General features: G+C 47.0%; 1 protein-coding gene across 1 annotated transcript in view; it reads right to left on the minus strand.

The window, feature by feature from the left end:
* Alpk2 (alpha kinase 2) overlaps window positions 1-14,575 on the minus strand; it is a 132,011-nt gene that overhangs the window by 24,183 nt on the left and 93,253 nt on the right. The window contains exons 6-10 of the mRNA XM_051163220.1: window positions 11,157-11,304; window positions 5,842-5,969; window positions 5,705-5,740; window positions 2,050-2,324; window positions 508-596 (exon numbers count right to left, since the gene is read on the minus strand). Of these exons, the coding sequence (XP_051019177.1) occupies window positions 508-596; window positions 2,050-2,324; window positions 5,705-5,740; window positions 5,842-5,969; window positions 11,157-11,304 (676 nt within the window). The remainder of the gene's footprint in view (window positions 1-507; window positions 597-2,049; window positions 2,325-5,704; window positions 5,741-5,841; window positions 5,970-11,156; window positions 11,305-14,575) is intronic.

Here is a 14,575-nt window from a genome sequence, read left to right on the forward strand (position 1 = left end):
ACTCTGCATCTTCACTCATGTGTGCAGATTCCCACACAAACACACACACATTACATGTACACATATTTACATTATCAAAATTAACTTATTTTTTATTTGCATGGATTTTTGCCTGCATATATGCCCGTTCACCATGATCATGCAGTGCCCTCAGAGGCCAAAAGAGGGCATCAGAACCCCTGGGGCTGGAGTAATAGACAGTTGTGAGCCACCATGTGAGTGGACTGAGCCCAGGTCCTCTGGAAGAGCAGCCAGGGTTCTTAACCACTGAACCATCTCTCCAGCCCCACATAATTTTTTTTTTTTTAAAATCAGGCCTTCTCTTACACCTCTGGAGACTAAGCAAGAACGGGACAGTGGCCATGTGATCCCTCAATAGAGTTTATAATCAGAGAGAGACGAAGTCAAACACTTGACCAATGGGGTCCTCCTCACCCTCCTGCCCTCCCACTCCCACGTCCACAGCAAACCAGAGGTAGTAACACATGGGAGGCTCCACAGACTTACTCTGGCACCTCTCCGAAGCCCTCCAGAGGCTGTGCTTCAGCAGCGTAGATCTGGGCATAGTATCTGGCAGTATTCTGAACGTAGCACTCCTGCATTGCCCAAGCACAATATAAGTCCGAATGATTGGAAGGATTCAGGCTATTGCTCAGCAAGACAACATATAATTCCAAGATTTCTTAGACAAATAGAATCCTAAGCCCATCATAGCTGGTTGGCATCACAGAAGCAACTTTTTTTTTTTTTTTTTTTTTTTTTTCAGTGCTGAGGACTCTTGCCAGGACTTTGTGAATATTAGGCAAGTGTTTTATCACTAAACTACACCCCAGAAGCAAAACTTACCATGTGGAATTGGCCAGTGGTAAAGGTGCTGTGAACACAAATTACCCAAGCCAAGGTCTGGTATGTGACCTCACAGGCCAAGTGTTTGGGAATTATATTTCTAGAACCAGCACTGGGGAAGGTTGTCACTGCCCTACGGGGACTAGCCCTTTGGCATGATGTCAGACTGGTTGTTGTGGGGCGGGCACTTGTTTTCCCCAAGAGCCTCCTCAGTTCTTTTTCAGGGGTATAATTTGACCAGTAAATAGTGGACATTTGGTAAGCATCCTTCTTAGAAAAAGCTAAGCAGATTCTGCTTTCTACCTTGGAATGGCTGCCTGCTCAGGAGTCGGGATGCTGTCAGGAGTTCCTGTGACTGGGTCATGTTTGAAAGAAAAGGAGGGGATGGGAGGAGATGAAAGAAGGAGGGAAAGGGAGGGAAGGAGAGAAGAGAAGAGGTTGGTTTCAGGGGGAAAAGCAACTCAAGTGGGAATTCTGTCTTACTTGGAGCACAGCAGTTGCCCCAAGGAGCACACAGAGCCCGTGACATTTTCACAGAGAGGACCGTGGGTGGTAAAAGTTCTAGATCAAATGCTAGCAGCTTGGCCACTGCCGGTGTCAAGGTAAACCACAGGGGTCAAGGCACAGCTGGGGAGACGGTGGTGTTCTTTGCCCGTGAACTCCCTCCTTTCTTCCCTCCTTCCTCAGCCTCCGCAGCTCAGTTTTGAGAGAGATAATTTGGGTAGACACTTCATTCATTCTTTCCTTAGAGTTTATAGACGGACTTTGAACAAATCCAAGAACGGAGGAAACAAGATGGCTCCTGAGCCTGCTGTACGCTCTTTTTCCCTCATTCCTCTACGTCTCTTCACAGTCTAATGCTGGTTTTATCTGTCATCAGGGATCCCAGCATCACTGTCACTTACAACGCCTCCTTCTCTACCACCCTTTGTCTTAGTGGATTCACATCCTCAAGGCCCAACATGGTCACAGCCCTCTGAACCCCAAAGTGACAAAAGAAATCATGTCCCCGGGCTAAGCCCCAACTCTTTGTGAGAACTGAAAAGTGAAGACGCCTCCCCCGAAACATTTAGCCATAACCCACACCCTGAGGACGAGAAATGCCCTTGTGGAAATATTCCTTTCAACTTTGAGTCTCATTTTCATCTCATGTTATATGTCATTCTCCCACCCAAAGGGACACCCTTGGGCTCACCAACCCACCTGGGCAGCAAGTTTGTAGTTCCTCTGCACAAGTTCATCATTGTTTCTGGTCCCGTGGGCAACAGCATTGTGCACCTTGAGCACGCACGCATGGCCAGGCTGGAAGACGGGCATGAGGCCCTGCATCACCGTGCTGCGGAAAGCTTTGCGGTGCACCCCTTCGCCGAAGTGAAGTTCCTCCGTGGAGATCTGGCCACGCAGGTGGTCCCCGAAGTAGCTGTCATTGAAGACATCTTCTTTGAAGATGAGCTGGCTGAATTCAATCTCTTCACATCCTAGAAAACAGTTACAGCTTTCAGGGGACAGAGCCATTTCCAGTCCTTGTCTTTGATGCACTATTATCCCTTTGTAAAGATGATGACAATGTTGACTGGTAGGACCTTCCTCAGGGGGATTTGGGGATTTTTTTTCCTGGGTGTTTTACTTCAAAGTGCAAGATATATTCACATATCTTATGTATGTCAATGTTCACACACAAGATCAGTAAAATCCCTCATGTTGGGTGATACTGCCTGTACTAAGGAAGAATATTTCTCTCTGTCTCTGTCTCTGTCTCTGTCTCTCTGTCTCTCTCTCTCTTTCTCTCTCTCTCTCTCTCTCACACACACACACACACACACACACACACAAGAGTTGAGGTGGTTTGAACAAGAATGGCCCCCATAGGTTCATATGTTGGAATACCTGGTCCTCCGCTGGTGGAGCTGTTTGGGAAGGATTAGGGGGTGTGGCCTCACTTGAGGTATGTCATGGAGGTGAGTTCTGAGGTTTCAAAAGCCTCAGGTCATCCCCGAGGTGTTCCCTGCCTGCTGTGTGAGCTCTCAGCGCTGCTCCAGCAGTCTACTGCCATGCTTTCACTCTGCGATCATGGATGCTAACCTCTGGAAACCCTAAATAAATATTTTTTAATACTTTTCTTTGGTTAGTTTTTTATCACAGCAATAAAAAAGTAACTAATGCATGTGTCAAGGAATTTTCATTGAAGAGAAACATTTAGAAAGTAGAATCATTTTAGATTTTTCATAAAAGAACAACAGGTTATTTTCTGGGTGACAGCTGTCAGATTTAACACATGATGCAGATGGAGCCAGTCACAAGCTGTCTTAAACTAGAGATGGTCAAACCAGACTTATCTGCTAGGTGAACAAAGTAGATGGCTTTCAATAAAACAGAATTGTTTAGATTGTTTTATGTTTGGACAGGATCGTACTGTGCAGCTTTGGCTAGCCTGAAACTTCCTGCGTTCACCAGGGTGGCCTTGAATGCAGCAGAATCCGCCAACCTCCTTAGTGCTGGGATTGAAGGCATGTACTTCTACACCTGATCTATAAAAACTGAAATCTTCCTGGGCACTCTACAAGAAGATATAAATGAGGGACATGTGAAAATCCCATTTCATGACTCTGTACAATAATGTCTTTCTTCATGGAATATTTTCAAATCAAGAGACAGCTCACTGGGTGAGGTGTCCGCTGTACAACTCTGACCTGAATTTTGATTCCCAGGACACGCACACAGACAAAGCCGGGCCAGTGCTGTGTGCCTAGAATCTTAGCACTGGGAGGGGTTGTGTGGTGGAGACAGGAGGACCTAGCAGAAATGGTAAATGGTTCCATAAGGAGCCCTGTTTCAAAATACTAAAGAGGAAGACTCTCCCCCCCCCAACCCCCATTGCCAGCCTCTGGGCTACATGCGCAGAAGCACCTCTTCACATATGTTCGCATGCACACACACACACACACACACACACACACACACACACACACACACACACGCATGCACGTACACACATATGGGCCCAAGCAGCCTATGACCCAAACTATGTGTTAAGACTGTGGGGAGACAGGGTTATTCTCGAAAATTATTGCTCCAAAGTAAAAACCAGCAGATAGGAGGAATCTTCAAAATGAAGAACTGGGTGAACGGCTGGAGGCTGGCAAAGAAAGAAGGGAGTCAGACAGATGCTCGGAAAGGCCAGAGGCCAGGTAAGCATGCACCTCATTAGCAAAGAGGACCATGGAGCTGAATACAATTAAAACTCAACAGACTGATTCAGGACTTGCCTAGCAAGCATCATGCCCTGCCCTCTGTCTCCAGTACCACGCAAGCAAAGCAACTCAGAGGAAAATCATCAAATTTAATTAACTAAAGGTGAAAGTTGTTCTAGTGTAACTCTAATTATACCAGACAGTATTCTGTGCGGTATAATTAGCAATCCTTACTATAAATTCTAATGTGAACACTTTAATGAGAATCAGAACCATGATAGGGAAAAATTTAAAAGCTGAGGTTCCAGGTCATGGTCCCTGGAACATTCTGGAAGGGATTGCTTCCCCTGGGGCAACACACAAAGATGTCTTCCTTGGTGACACCTGTGCTGTTACCTTCACGGATGAAGCATTTTGCTTCCAGTGGAAACTGGGAAGAGAAATTCCTTTTTAGGACAGCTTCTTCCCTGGGCGAATGACTCAGTGAGCAGGGACAGGGGACCGAGGGGACCCTTGGAAGGGACAGGGATATAGCACAAGCCATGGGCTGCAAAGAAGCTGGAAATTTCCTCAAAGCCTGAAAAAGGCCAGCGTTGTTCTGCCCCACCCTCCTAGCTGCCTCAAGTACCTGAAGGGCCAAGGGCGCTGTGCTGTGGCAGAGGTCACCTGCACATGTGGTAGCACTGGTCTGGCTGCAGGGCTGTGTGGAGCTGCCTTGCTGCCATGGGCAGTTCTTCTCAGTGTCACAACTTATTTTTTAAAAAGTGGCTGTGTTGGGGGTAATTTAGATCACAAGAGTTGGAAGACTCAATAGATGTGAGCCTGTCCTAGAACAATGGGTGGGGGTGGGTGGAAGCCGGTGGACAAGCCATTTTCCTCAAGAGGGAATGATACGTGATATGGCGAGCTCAGACTCCACGAGTCTGTGGAAGCCCAGCAGGTGGCCTAGTGGCTGCATGAATAGCTAGGAGCAGCAGCTGTTACACTATAGAACACCACATGTGCCCACAGATGGCACAAAAACACATCATTCATTCTTCACTAGGACACAAACAAGGTTGTGTTCTGCTCACTAGTCAAACTGGAAAGGAAGTTGAAGAGTCAAAGTGTAAGCATCGGGCTGACGAGGTGGCTCAGTGGTTAAGAGCACTGTTTGCTCTTCCAAACGTCCTGAGTTTAATTCCCAGCAACCACATGACGGTTCACAACCATCTATAGTGAAATCTGATGCCCTCTTCTGGAGTGCAGGTGTATATACAGGCAGAACACTGTATGCATAATCAATAAATACATCTTTTTAAAAAAAAGTGTAAGCATCAATGGCTGGAAGGCCGCATGCAAGCAAGCAAGGCTTATGCCCAAGGGAAACCCCGCCAAAGACAAATGCTCCTGCACAATTTCCCTGAGCTACATAGCTGCAGTTTGCTCTTTCCCACAAACAATACACTTGTAGGTGTTTGTGATCCACTGAAATTCTGGCTGGGGCAATGGCCCTTGCAACCCCAATGGACACAGACTCTGCGTGATTGTGCACTTCTGCAGCCCTTCCTGGGCCACCCTCTTCGAGGTTGGAAGAGAGCACGGAGCAGTGGGTAGTCTTCAAAGAGCTGTTTTGTGATTTGGCCAGGAGTCTACTCTCTGACAGGCCAGCTCGCATCATCACTTACCTCTATACTCTGTGTGACTTGAAAGCTGTTTAAGAACTGGAAAGAAACAAAGAGATGGGAGTCAGTCAGGACAGGGGTCCCGATGGGCTGGCAGGGGCCCTGGGGCTTTGACGGGCAGCTATGAAGCCAAGGTTTACCTTCAGCCGTGAGGTTAAACTCAGCAGTGACTTTTCCATAACTGTTCTTGATGCAGCAGAAATAGAGGCCCTGGTCCTTCTGGCCAGCTTGAACAATGGCCAAGGAAACAGTGGAGTTGTCCCCTGCACTGGAATAGGGCACATGAACAGTCACATGCTCCGTCATCCTCAAGAAGGAAGGAGTTAATGTCTTCCCGCCCTGTGCCCTCAGCCAATGGGCTGGCTTATAGACTCGATTTCCCCCAATCAGCTAACTAGACAATGTATTTACGCACAGAGAGGGTCATTGCATGGTGGTTTAATAGTCTTACGCCAACCCACGACATGCATACACAGAAATGTTCTGGAGGGCTAACTGACATCAAGGAAGCTGGGGCTGCTGTTATCTCGGAATTCATTCACCTTTAAACATGTTGACGACCCAGGTATCCTGTACGTGAGGAAAATCAATGACTCTAAACTCAAATCTAAGCATGGATACCATAAGAAGCAGAAGAAAGGTGGCTCCTAGCTTTACATGAGGGTTTAAAACTGAGGCTCCCCCCCCCCCGCCCCCACTGAGTACGTGATTTTGTTTTGAGATGGAGATCTCACTGTGTTGGTCTCAAATTCCAGGCTGCAAGTGACCCTCTTGCCTCAGTCTCCCTAGCAACATGGTCAGGAACCTTTTAAATAATGTATACCTTAGTGAATATGTCTATCCCCTCCATCCACCTGCCCAATGAATAAAACATCTGGCGGTGTGGTGGATAAAGATGTTGACGACGACAATAATGACAGGCTGAGGCAGCAGCAGCAGCTAATGCATTGTACGTGCTAAATATCAGGCAGATATGGAATCATCTTCATGTCATCCTCAGAACAACATAAGAGATCATCTACAATCACTGTTTCTGGTCCACAGACAAAGGAACTGAGACACTGAGAAATTTAAGCTGAACCTCAGGCTGGCTCCCCAAAGTGACTTCTGATTCCTGCCCTTAATTTGGAGATAGTTATGTCAACGGTTAGAGCTGCGATCTTTATTCAAAAACTGAAAACAGCGTACTTTGCTGCAAAATTACACTAAAGTGCTGTGTCCGCACGGGAGCAACTGCATACAATGTACACTTCCATCCTGGTTCGTCTTCTGGGTTGGCATCAAGCACTCACTGGACTTAGCTTGCCTCAGTTGATCTCTCAACAGAGTGGTTTGTAACAGGCTGTTTTTTTCAATAGGCTTCAAATCTTTGATCTATACTGCCTCCTTAAGAATACATCAATGGTTTAAAACAAGGTCCACTAAGTACCACTTTCTCTACTGTCTGAGACTCTGAACACATCCTGAAAGGTTAAAACTAGGCATGAACAGACCCACATCTAAAGGGAGCATTTCCTGGCAGAGTGAATCCCAGAGAGTGGTGGAATGTCTTTCTCTAGGGATACATGGACCAGCATAGCAATAGTCATGGAAGGGGTAGTTAAGATCCCCAAAACAGCTGGGGCTGAACTCAAGGAAATTGTCCCATGAGCATCACCCCTAAAGCTCATTAATCCTCTGATTCTTGGCCCAAATTCAGGAAGGCCCCATCTCTCTCGTTGCCCTAGTTCCTTCTGAGAAAAAAAAAAGAAAGAAAGAAAGAAAGAAAAAAGACTGACAAGTCAGAAGGGCCTGGATTCCAATCCTGCAGAGGGTCTTGGCCACATCACCTAGCTGCACCTCAGCTTCCGGTATGTGAACTCAGAAAGAGCAAGGTCGCTTGCTGGCTGCACTTTGTGGAGCAGCAGACACCAGGCAGGCGAGTCTCTAATGAAAGGTCCCGCCTTGTGAATGGTTGGGAGCCACATGGCGGGGTTCAATAGTGTCAGCGGGCTTTCTCCATGAAAGAAAAGCACATCGTTATGTTGTCATGGGGACTGAGTGATGGGGAAGAAACACATCATTCAGCCAGAGGAGGTGCAACAATGTCACTATGGAAAGTCAAAGAGGCTCTTGCATCTTTTGATCCAGGAGAGGAATGCTGAGCTCAAATCCTATTATTCTGTAAGGAATGAATCTCTCCCCCCTCTCTTTAGGGCAATGTGGCTAAGTGGGAGCAAGGCTGAACACAAGAAAGGTGCTTAGCTGTGAAAACAAATGTCCAAGAAGTCTATACCAAGATTGTGATCAGAAGAGCCCAGCCCAAAGGGAAAGTGGCTAGTGGGAGCAAAGCCTAACACAGAGATGGCTCTGAGATGATGAATTAGCCAAGCCTATTCCCAATGAACCAGGGGCAGTTGACAGCATCCACTCAGCAGGCTGGGATGAATGGCCCTTGGCTTTCCCTCTCTGCGATGGTTCAATGGGGATGTACCTTCAGCGCATATAGCTCATTCCTGTCAACAGTCCAGCAGTCCAACCCTGCCCAACTATCAGCGGGGCCACTCCATGTGCACAACGCTTCTTTCAAAAGCCCATACTCCTTAAGTGCCCCTTTCTCCAGAGATGAGAGTGGTTTCCTAGTGGCCAAAAAAGTCTGAACAGCCAAAACAGCCTTAGAGGCTGCCAACTTAAAAGCTCCTGGAGCCAAGCAGGGCACAGTGGCACATGCCTGTAATCCCGGTACTCACTCGGGGAGGCAGAGGCAGGTGCATCTCCTTGAGTTCAAAGCCAGTCTTGTCTACAAAGCAAGCCCAGAACAGCCAAGGCTACACAGAGAAACTGTCTCAAAAAACCAACACCAAAACCAAACCAAAGCTCCTGGAGCCAAGACATACGCACCACACGTATAGCTAGCACAATACTTAATTCTTTTTTATGGTGTCCCCCAGAATCTATAAGCTTTACCCTGGCTGCAAGAAAGCATTTTGACTTCCAACTTCCAAACTGCAGTGTGTTAAAGAAATTACTAAAACATGCACAGAGCCCAGAGGTGATGACATGTCCCTAGTGGGGGTCACCTCTTAACAGGCCCACCAAGGAGTGACTTTGCTTATAGGAGATCGCCCCTATGCTCCCCTTTGCTGCTTATGATTTAAAACTGAACACATCTGACTCTATGCAGGGATGCGTAGCTGTCCTGTCAACTACGAGGGAGGATAAAACAGAAGGTCTACAAGTTCAGGGCCAGCCTGGGCAACTAGTGAGATCCCGGCTCATCAAACAAAAACAAAAACAAAATGACCCAACCAGATAGTTTTGAGAAGTTGACTTGAAGGTTTCTGTGCAGAAGAAAAGGTAAAGTCCAAGTATAGTGCCTGCTAAACATAACCTGAGTTCACATCTATTTGAGAACATATTTTAGATATCCCTTTGCTTGATTGGCTATTTACTTCTTCAGACTTTGGATGCCCATTTGAGCAGTTTACCATCTCACTGATTTCCTTCTCACTTGGTGAGTTTAAGATCTTCGCTACATGTTCATATCACCTTTGAGAGCGTTTCTGACTCTGACATCTATGCCTTGGCAACAGCTATAGTTTGGGTGTTGACTGTCACCCCACAAGGTGCATATGCCAAAGACTTGTCCCCAGAGTGGTGCTAGTTCAGGAGGTAACACATAGAAGCTGCTCTTTAAGTTACTGAGCGCGTGGCCTCGTGTCCTCAAGGGGGAATGGTGACACCCAGGCTTGTAGTCCCTAGCTATGAGGTCAGCGTGTTGCTCTAACATAGATGCCTCCCACTGCCATCTGGAACCCCCTATTACAGACTCAAAGCTACAGGTCTGCCAAATCTTAGATGGAACCCCTAAAATGGTGGGAAAATAAGCCCCCCCCCCCCCCGCCGCCCATTGAGTTAGTTATCTCTGGTTATTTCACTATGACAGAAGACCAGCTGATGCTGCAAGGCCCAGAGTTGCTTCAGGTAGGGACATACAAAACAAAGTTGTCAACTGGAAGTAAGGGTGAGAGGAATTAACAAGCATCTGAAACCCCTCTGAAATCATGCAAACGATCTGTCCACGGACAAAGGAGTTGTGACTTAGAAGCCTCCCCAAGTAGCAGTAAGAAGACCGCAAACTGGTCCAACTAAGCTGTTTCTGAGAAAAAAGGAAGAAAAATATTACAAAGACTTTAAAGGCCTTGGGTGGCGTGGGCTCCCTAGGGTAGGGGCGGGGGGAGCTTGGCTTTGGGAAATCTTCCATCGATGCAAAAAAGACCTACAAAGGGCAAACACTAACCTAAGATTAGAACAAGAAGATTTAATTAAAAATTGCTGGAGGTGCTGGCTAATTGTTCTTGACTGAGAGTTTCAGAAAATAATTAAAATCAATAATGAGCCCTTTTTAAAATAAAGCTCTTGGGAGTTTCCTCGAATTAAAAACCGGAGTGGTTCTTTGCTATTGTGGTTGTTTTTAAGCCACGAGTGAGACAAACAGGGAAATGGGAACACGTCCCGCCAAGTGGTTCGTGTGCAGTCACGTTTAGATTTTTTTCTGGACTGACGTTGATGGACCAGAGACTGCGGCTCAATTCTGTGCGTCCATGTGAGAAATAATTCCCAGACGTTCGTTTCAAGCAGTAGTGTTTGACTGGCACTGCAGAGTTGGGGAGGGGGTGGGGTGAGGTGAATCAGAAAATACCCATAAGTAAACATTCCAGAGAGTTTTGTAACTTTCAGGCCACAGAGATTGGAACTAGACTATTATTCAGTATGTATCCTGTTTTTAAAAACTGTAACCAGAGAGTCTGCCACTTCCCAAGAATACACAACTCAGAGGTGGCCGCGCTGAACAGAGAACCAGCCGTCCTGTTTGCGTCCACACAGCGGGGCTCCACTCTTCCTCTTCTTGGATATTGTGTCAGCCTTTCTTCACGGTGACAAAAATGTCTAACATAGACTATTTAAAAGGACGAAGGACTTATTTTGGCTCACGGTTTCAGTCCGTGGCCAGTTGACGCCATGTTTCTGGGCTCTTATTGCGGAAGAAAGTCTCGGAAGACGAAAGGTCCTCCCTCGGTGGTAGCCAGGAAACAGAGACAGCCCGCCAGAAGCAACACCCACACTTCAAAGGCACACCCCAGATAATCCACCCCAACCAAGCCCCACCTCCTAGTTTCCATCCTACCGCCCCCCCTCCCCAGGAATGGCGTCAAGTTTTGAAGCCATCATTGGATTGGCCAGTTAAGTCAGAGCCCTCATGTTCTAATTGGCTCCTCAAAGCTCCATCACCTGTCAATCAAGCCTAGCTCTTGAGCCTTTTGGGGGGACAGCTCTTCCAATGCAAGCCAGAACCGACACTGGACATAGACTCCCTGCTTCCACTTGCCCCTCGTTTCCTTTTATTATTTTCTTTGACAACCATGCTAAGAAACAAACAATAACAGTGAAAAGTAACAGAGGACGAGTAGCCCACCTTCTCTTGGCCTGGGCTATTGCCTTTGAGTCTTTTGTCCAACAGATGGTAGAATCTTCATAAATTTCTGAAAACTGGCAGCTCAGCTTTACATTTCCAGAGTGGTCGGGAGCCATCTCAGCCTGGATCTTCTTCAACAGCACTGGAGCTAGAGACAGATGTGCAGGTTAGTGTTGGCAAAAGGCCTTCGTATTTCATCTCAATTAATTCTCTGTAGCAACCCCGAGAGACAGGGAGAACGTTCCTAACTTATGAATGAAGCAACTAAGTAGCCTGATAGGAGATGTGGCTGGCTCAAATGCAGCAGTGGGAAATTCAAATAGAAAACGCTTTTTATTACTTAAATTCTAGTGCTCATGGTAAAAGAGAACTCAAGCAATTTGTGGTTTTTAACTTAGATTTATGTATGTTCACCATGGTTGTGCCTGGCGTCAGCAGAGGTCAGAAATGGGCGTCAGTTTCCCTGAGACTGGAGTTAGGGATGGTTGTGAGCCTCTATGTGGATGCTGGAAATTGGACCTGGGCCCTCCTCAAGAGCAGCCAGTGTTGTAAGTCACTGAGCCATCTCTCCAGCCCCCAAAGTTAGTTCTTTAAAGGAAGAAAGGTCTAGCAGGACATACAGGCCTAGTCCATAGGATTTGGGCCAAATAAGATGCTGTTAAGTAATCATCTGATCAAAAGAGCTGGTCACTCAGGAGTGGGATAAAATCTCCATTATGCAGGTAACTGAGGTTAAGTTCCCCAAATGTAAAAGACAATTCAATAATAAGTTATTTGTTGAATAAATTCATACACACACACACACACACACACACACACACACACACACACACACACACACACAGTGCGATTGTCTTTGGGAAGACCATCTGGTGGACTGGAGGAGACCTCTCTATGAATGAGAAACAGAAATGGTGAGGAAATGACTCCCACAGTTGGCTTGTGAGTTTGAAATTGCCAGAGACCCAAACAGGGCCCTATAACCAAATGTGTAATTGGTCATAGCAGCCACTGGGTGGCAGTATAGGCATTAGAACACAGGAGGCCTGTGGGACCTGGCTGCTGTGGTTAGGTTATTACAGTCCAGGTGGCGCTCTGCAGCTTTGATGACACAAAAGAACACATCAGCACAGAATATTATCAAGTCCACCCGCAAGCCAGAAATAGCAACGCGAGGCCTCATTCACTCGGCTGCCCTCAAACTTCGCTGCATTGAATGTGTTGCAATAATGCTTTTCCAACTTTTCCTTGACCCTGCAGATAGTAAGATATCAGAATGAAGTGTAAAATAGGACTCTGGCCCCAGGAAGCAGCAATGAACTGGTTGGGCCAGAAGTCCTCAGCCAGAGCCTTACTGGAAATTGCTGCCAGTATTATGGGGGCCCCGATCACATCATGGGATGAAGAGGAGAGCATGAAGTGGGGTGCAGAGCTGGATGGTGGGACTCTGGGAAACATGAAGCCAGCCGAGAAGACCCTGGCCGACGAGTAGAAATGCCGCTTGTGAGCAAAGGCATGGGAGTGCCGCTAGGTTTATCTTCTGCCCAGCCTGGTTGAGAAAAGACAATTAAAAAAAAAAAATCTCTGCTACAGAGCCCCACCTTGGTAGGTAGAGACACTTGCTACCAAGCCTAGCACGCACGCACGTACGCACGCACTGACGCACTGAATGTAAATTTTAGAATCTCCTGTTACATAGGAAGCTTCCATTGTGCTAAGCTTTGGATGCCAAAGAAAGGGCAATCAGCAACCGTTTTATATCCCCCAGGATCACCTAAGCATGTTCTGCTACCTATCGGGTCATGCCTCAGGAGGAGGGCGTTACATCTGGGCTGCTCCCAAGGAGAACACCAGGATCCTGGGCCCACACAGTCAAGGCAACACCCACCTGGCATCATGTGACGCACCCACTCTAGAGATGAGGCCCACCCCAGCACCAAAAGTGAGCACTTCTAGGTTGTATTTTCTTCTTATTATTAAACAACAAAAACCAAAAAGAGGGAAAGCTGGAAAGCAAAACTAAGAACTTGAGTGCACACTAGTGAAGTGGATTTTTAAAAATATACATCACTGATAGAAGCTCATAAATTAATTCATGAAGGTAATTAGGACTACTTAGTTAAATGGGGGGAAAAAAACCCCAAAACACCAGGTGCTTGTTGAGGGCAGAGCTTATGGATGCAGCTATCCCATAATAGTAAATCATTTTCCAGGTCATTGATCCTCATCTGTGTCATGACTCATTAGTGCACACAGCAGGTGCTTACTAGAGAAACACACTGATTATCACAAATAATCGGGGTCAACCTGTAAAAGCAATCAGGTGAGGGCTTGGGGCTGGTTTGCAGGTTGGGCAAAGAGCTGGAGCCCAACACAAATCAAGCCAAGGATTCGCACCTCTGTCTCCTTCCCTTCAAAGGAAACTGCCAGTCAACAGGAGAGAGGCGGGCTTCCTGCTGATCCCTTAGCTGCTGGGGAAAGGATAAGCAGGTAAACGCTGCTCAGGTGTGAGCAAATCTTCCTCTGTACTGTGGACACCGGGAGTCAGGTGAAGGTTCCTCCGACCCGATGATTCCACGCCCCTGTAAGGACTGCATTCTCAAGGGAGCAGATAAGAACCACTCTTCCTTCAAATATTAGCTTGGCATCAATCCTGTGGTGTCGGTGACCTGGTGTTTGAGCTAAATTCTTCAGTTATCCTGAAAGTTCGGCATTTCTCTCCTATGGCTTTCCATCCTCCATGCTGGATGAGTCTGGCTGTTAGCGCCCCCTATGTACAGGTGAAGGAAACAAAGCCCCTCACACAGCAGCACGAACGCTATGGGGGTGTTGCTGTTTCTTCCAAATTGAAGTCAATTAAACTTATGTCCAGAAGCAAGGCAAACTCACAAGTCTAGGAAGCTTCTGGAACTTTCATGATTCTCAGGGGCCTGTAAGCATAACCTCAAGGTTATGTAAGCAGCAACAACTGCTGTAGAATGGACCCAAGAGCTAATTACAAGTCAGTGCTGGGATCTCCCACGACTCAGCTTTTGTGAGTTCTCGCTTAAGCAGAGGTGAGCTTTGAGACATTCATGTGCCTGTGAGCAACCCCTTGCTCATCGTCCTGGAATTCCAGTCAACTCACCAGACTTGAACAGAATCATTTCTTTGGTCAGACATGATGCCCTGTGACGAATACATGTTTATTCACGAGTCCCTAGGAAAACTCACACAGCAAGCACCTGCAGAAAACCTTAACATTTGACTCTGCCTCTCAATGGCCTTCAAGGTCTTGGCCCCTGGAAACAGTCCTGCATGCTGCACTGAGCCGCTCTGGCTTGGAAAAGGCTTTGTTTGCCACCACCCCAGGCCTCTCAGGACACGCCTAAGTACCTGCCCTGCTAGCACCACCTGCAAACTATCCTGAATCTTCCCCA

The sequence above is a fragment of the Acomys russatus genome, chromosome 20 (assembly GCF_903995435.1).
Source record: "Acomys russatus chromosome 20, mAcoRus1.1, whole genome shotgun sequence".
In the NCBI taxonomy this organism is placed as follows: Eukaryota; Metazoa; Chordata; class Mammalia; order Rodentia; family Muridae; genus Acomys; species Acomys russatus.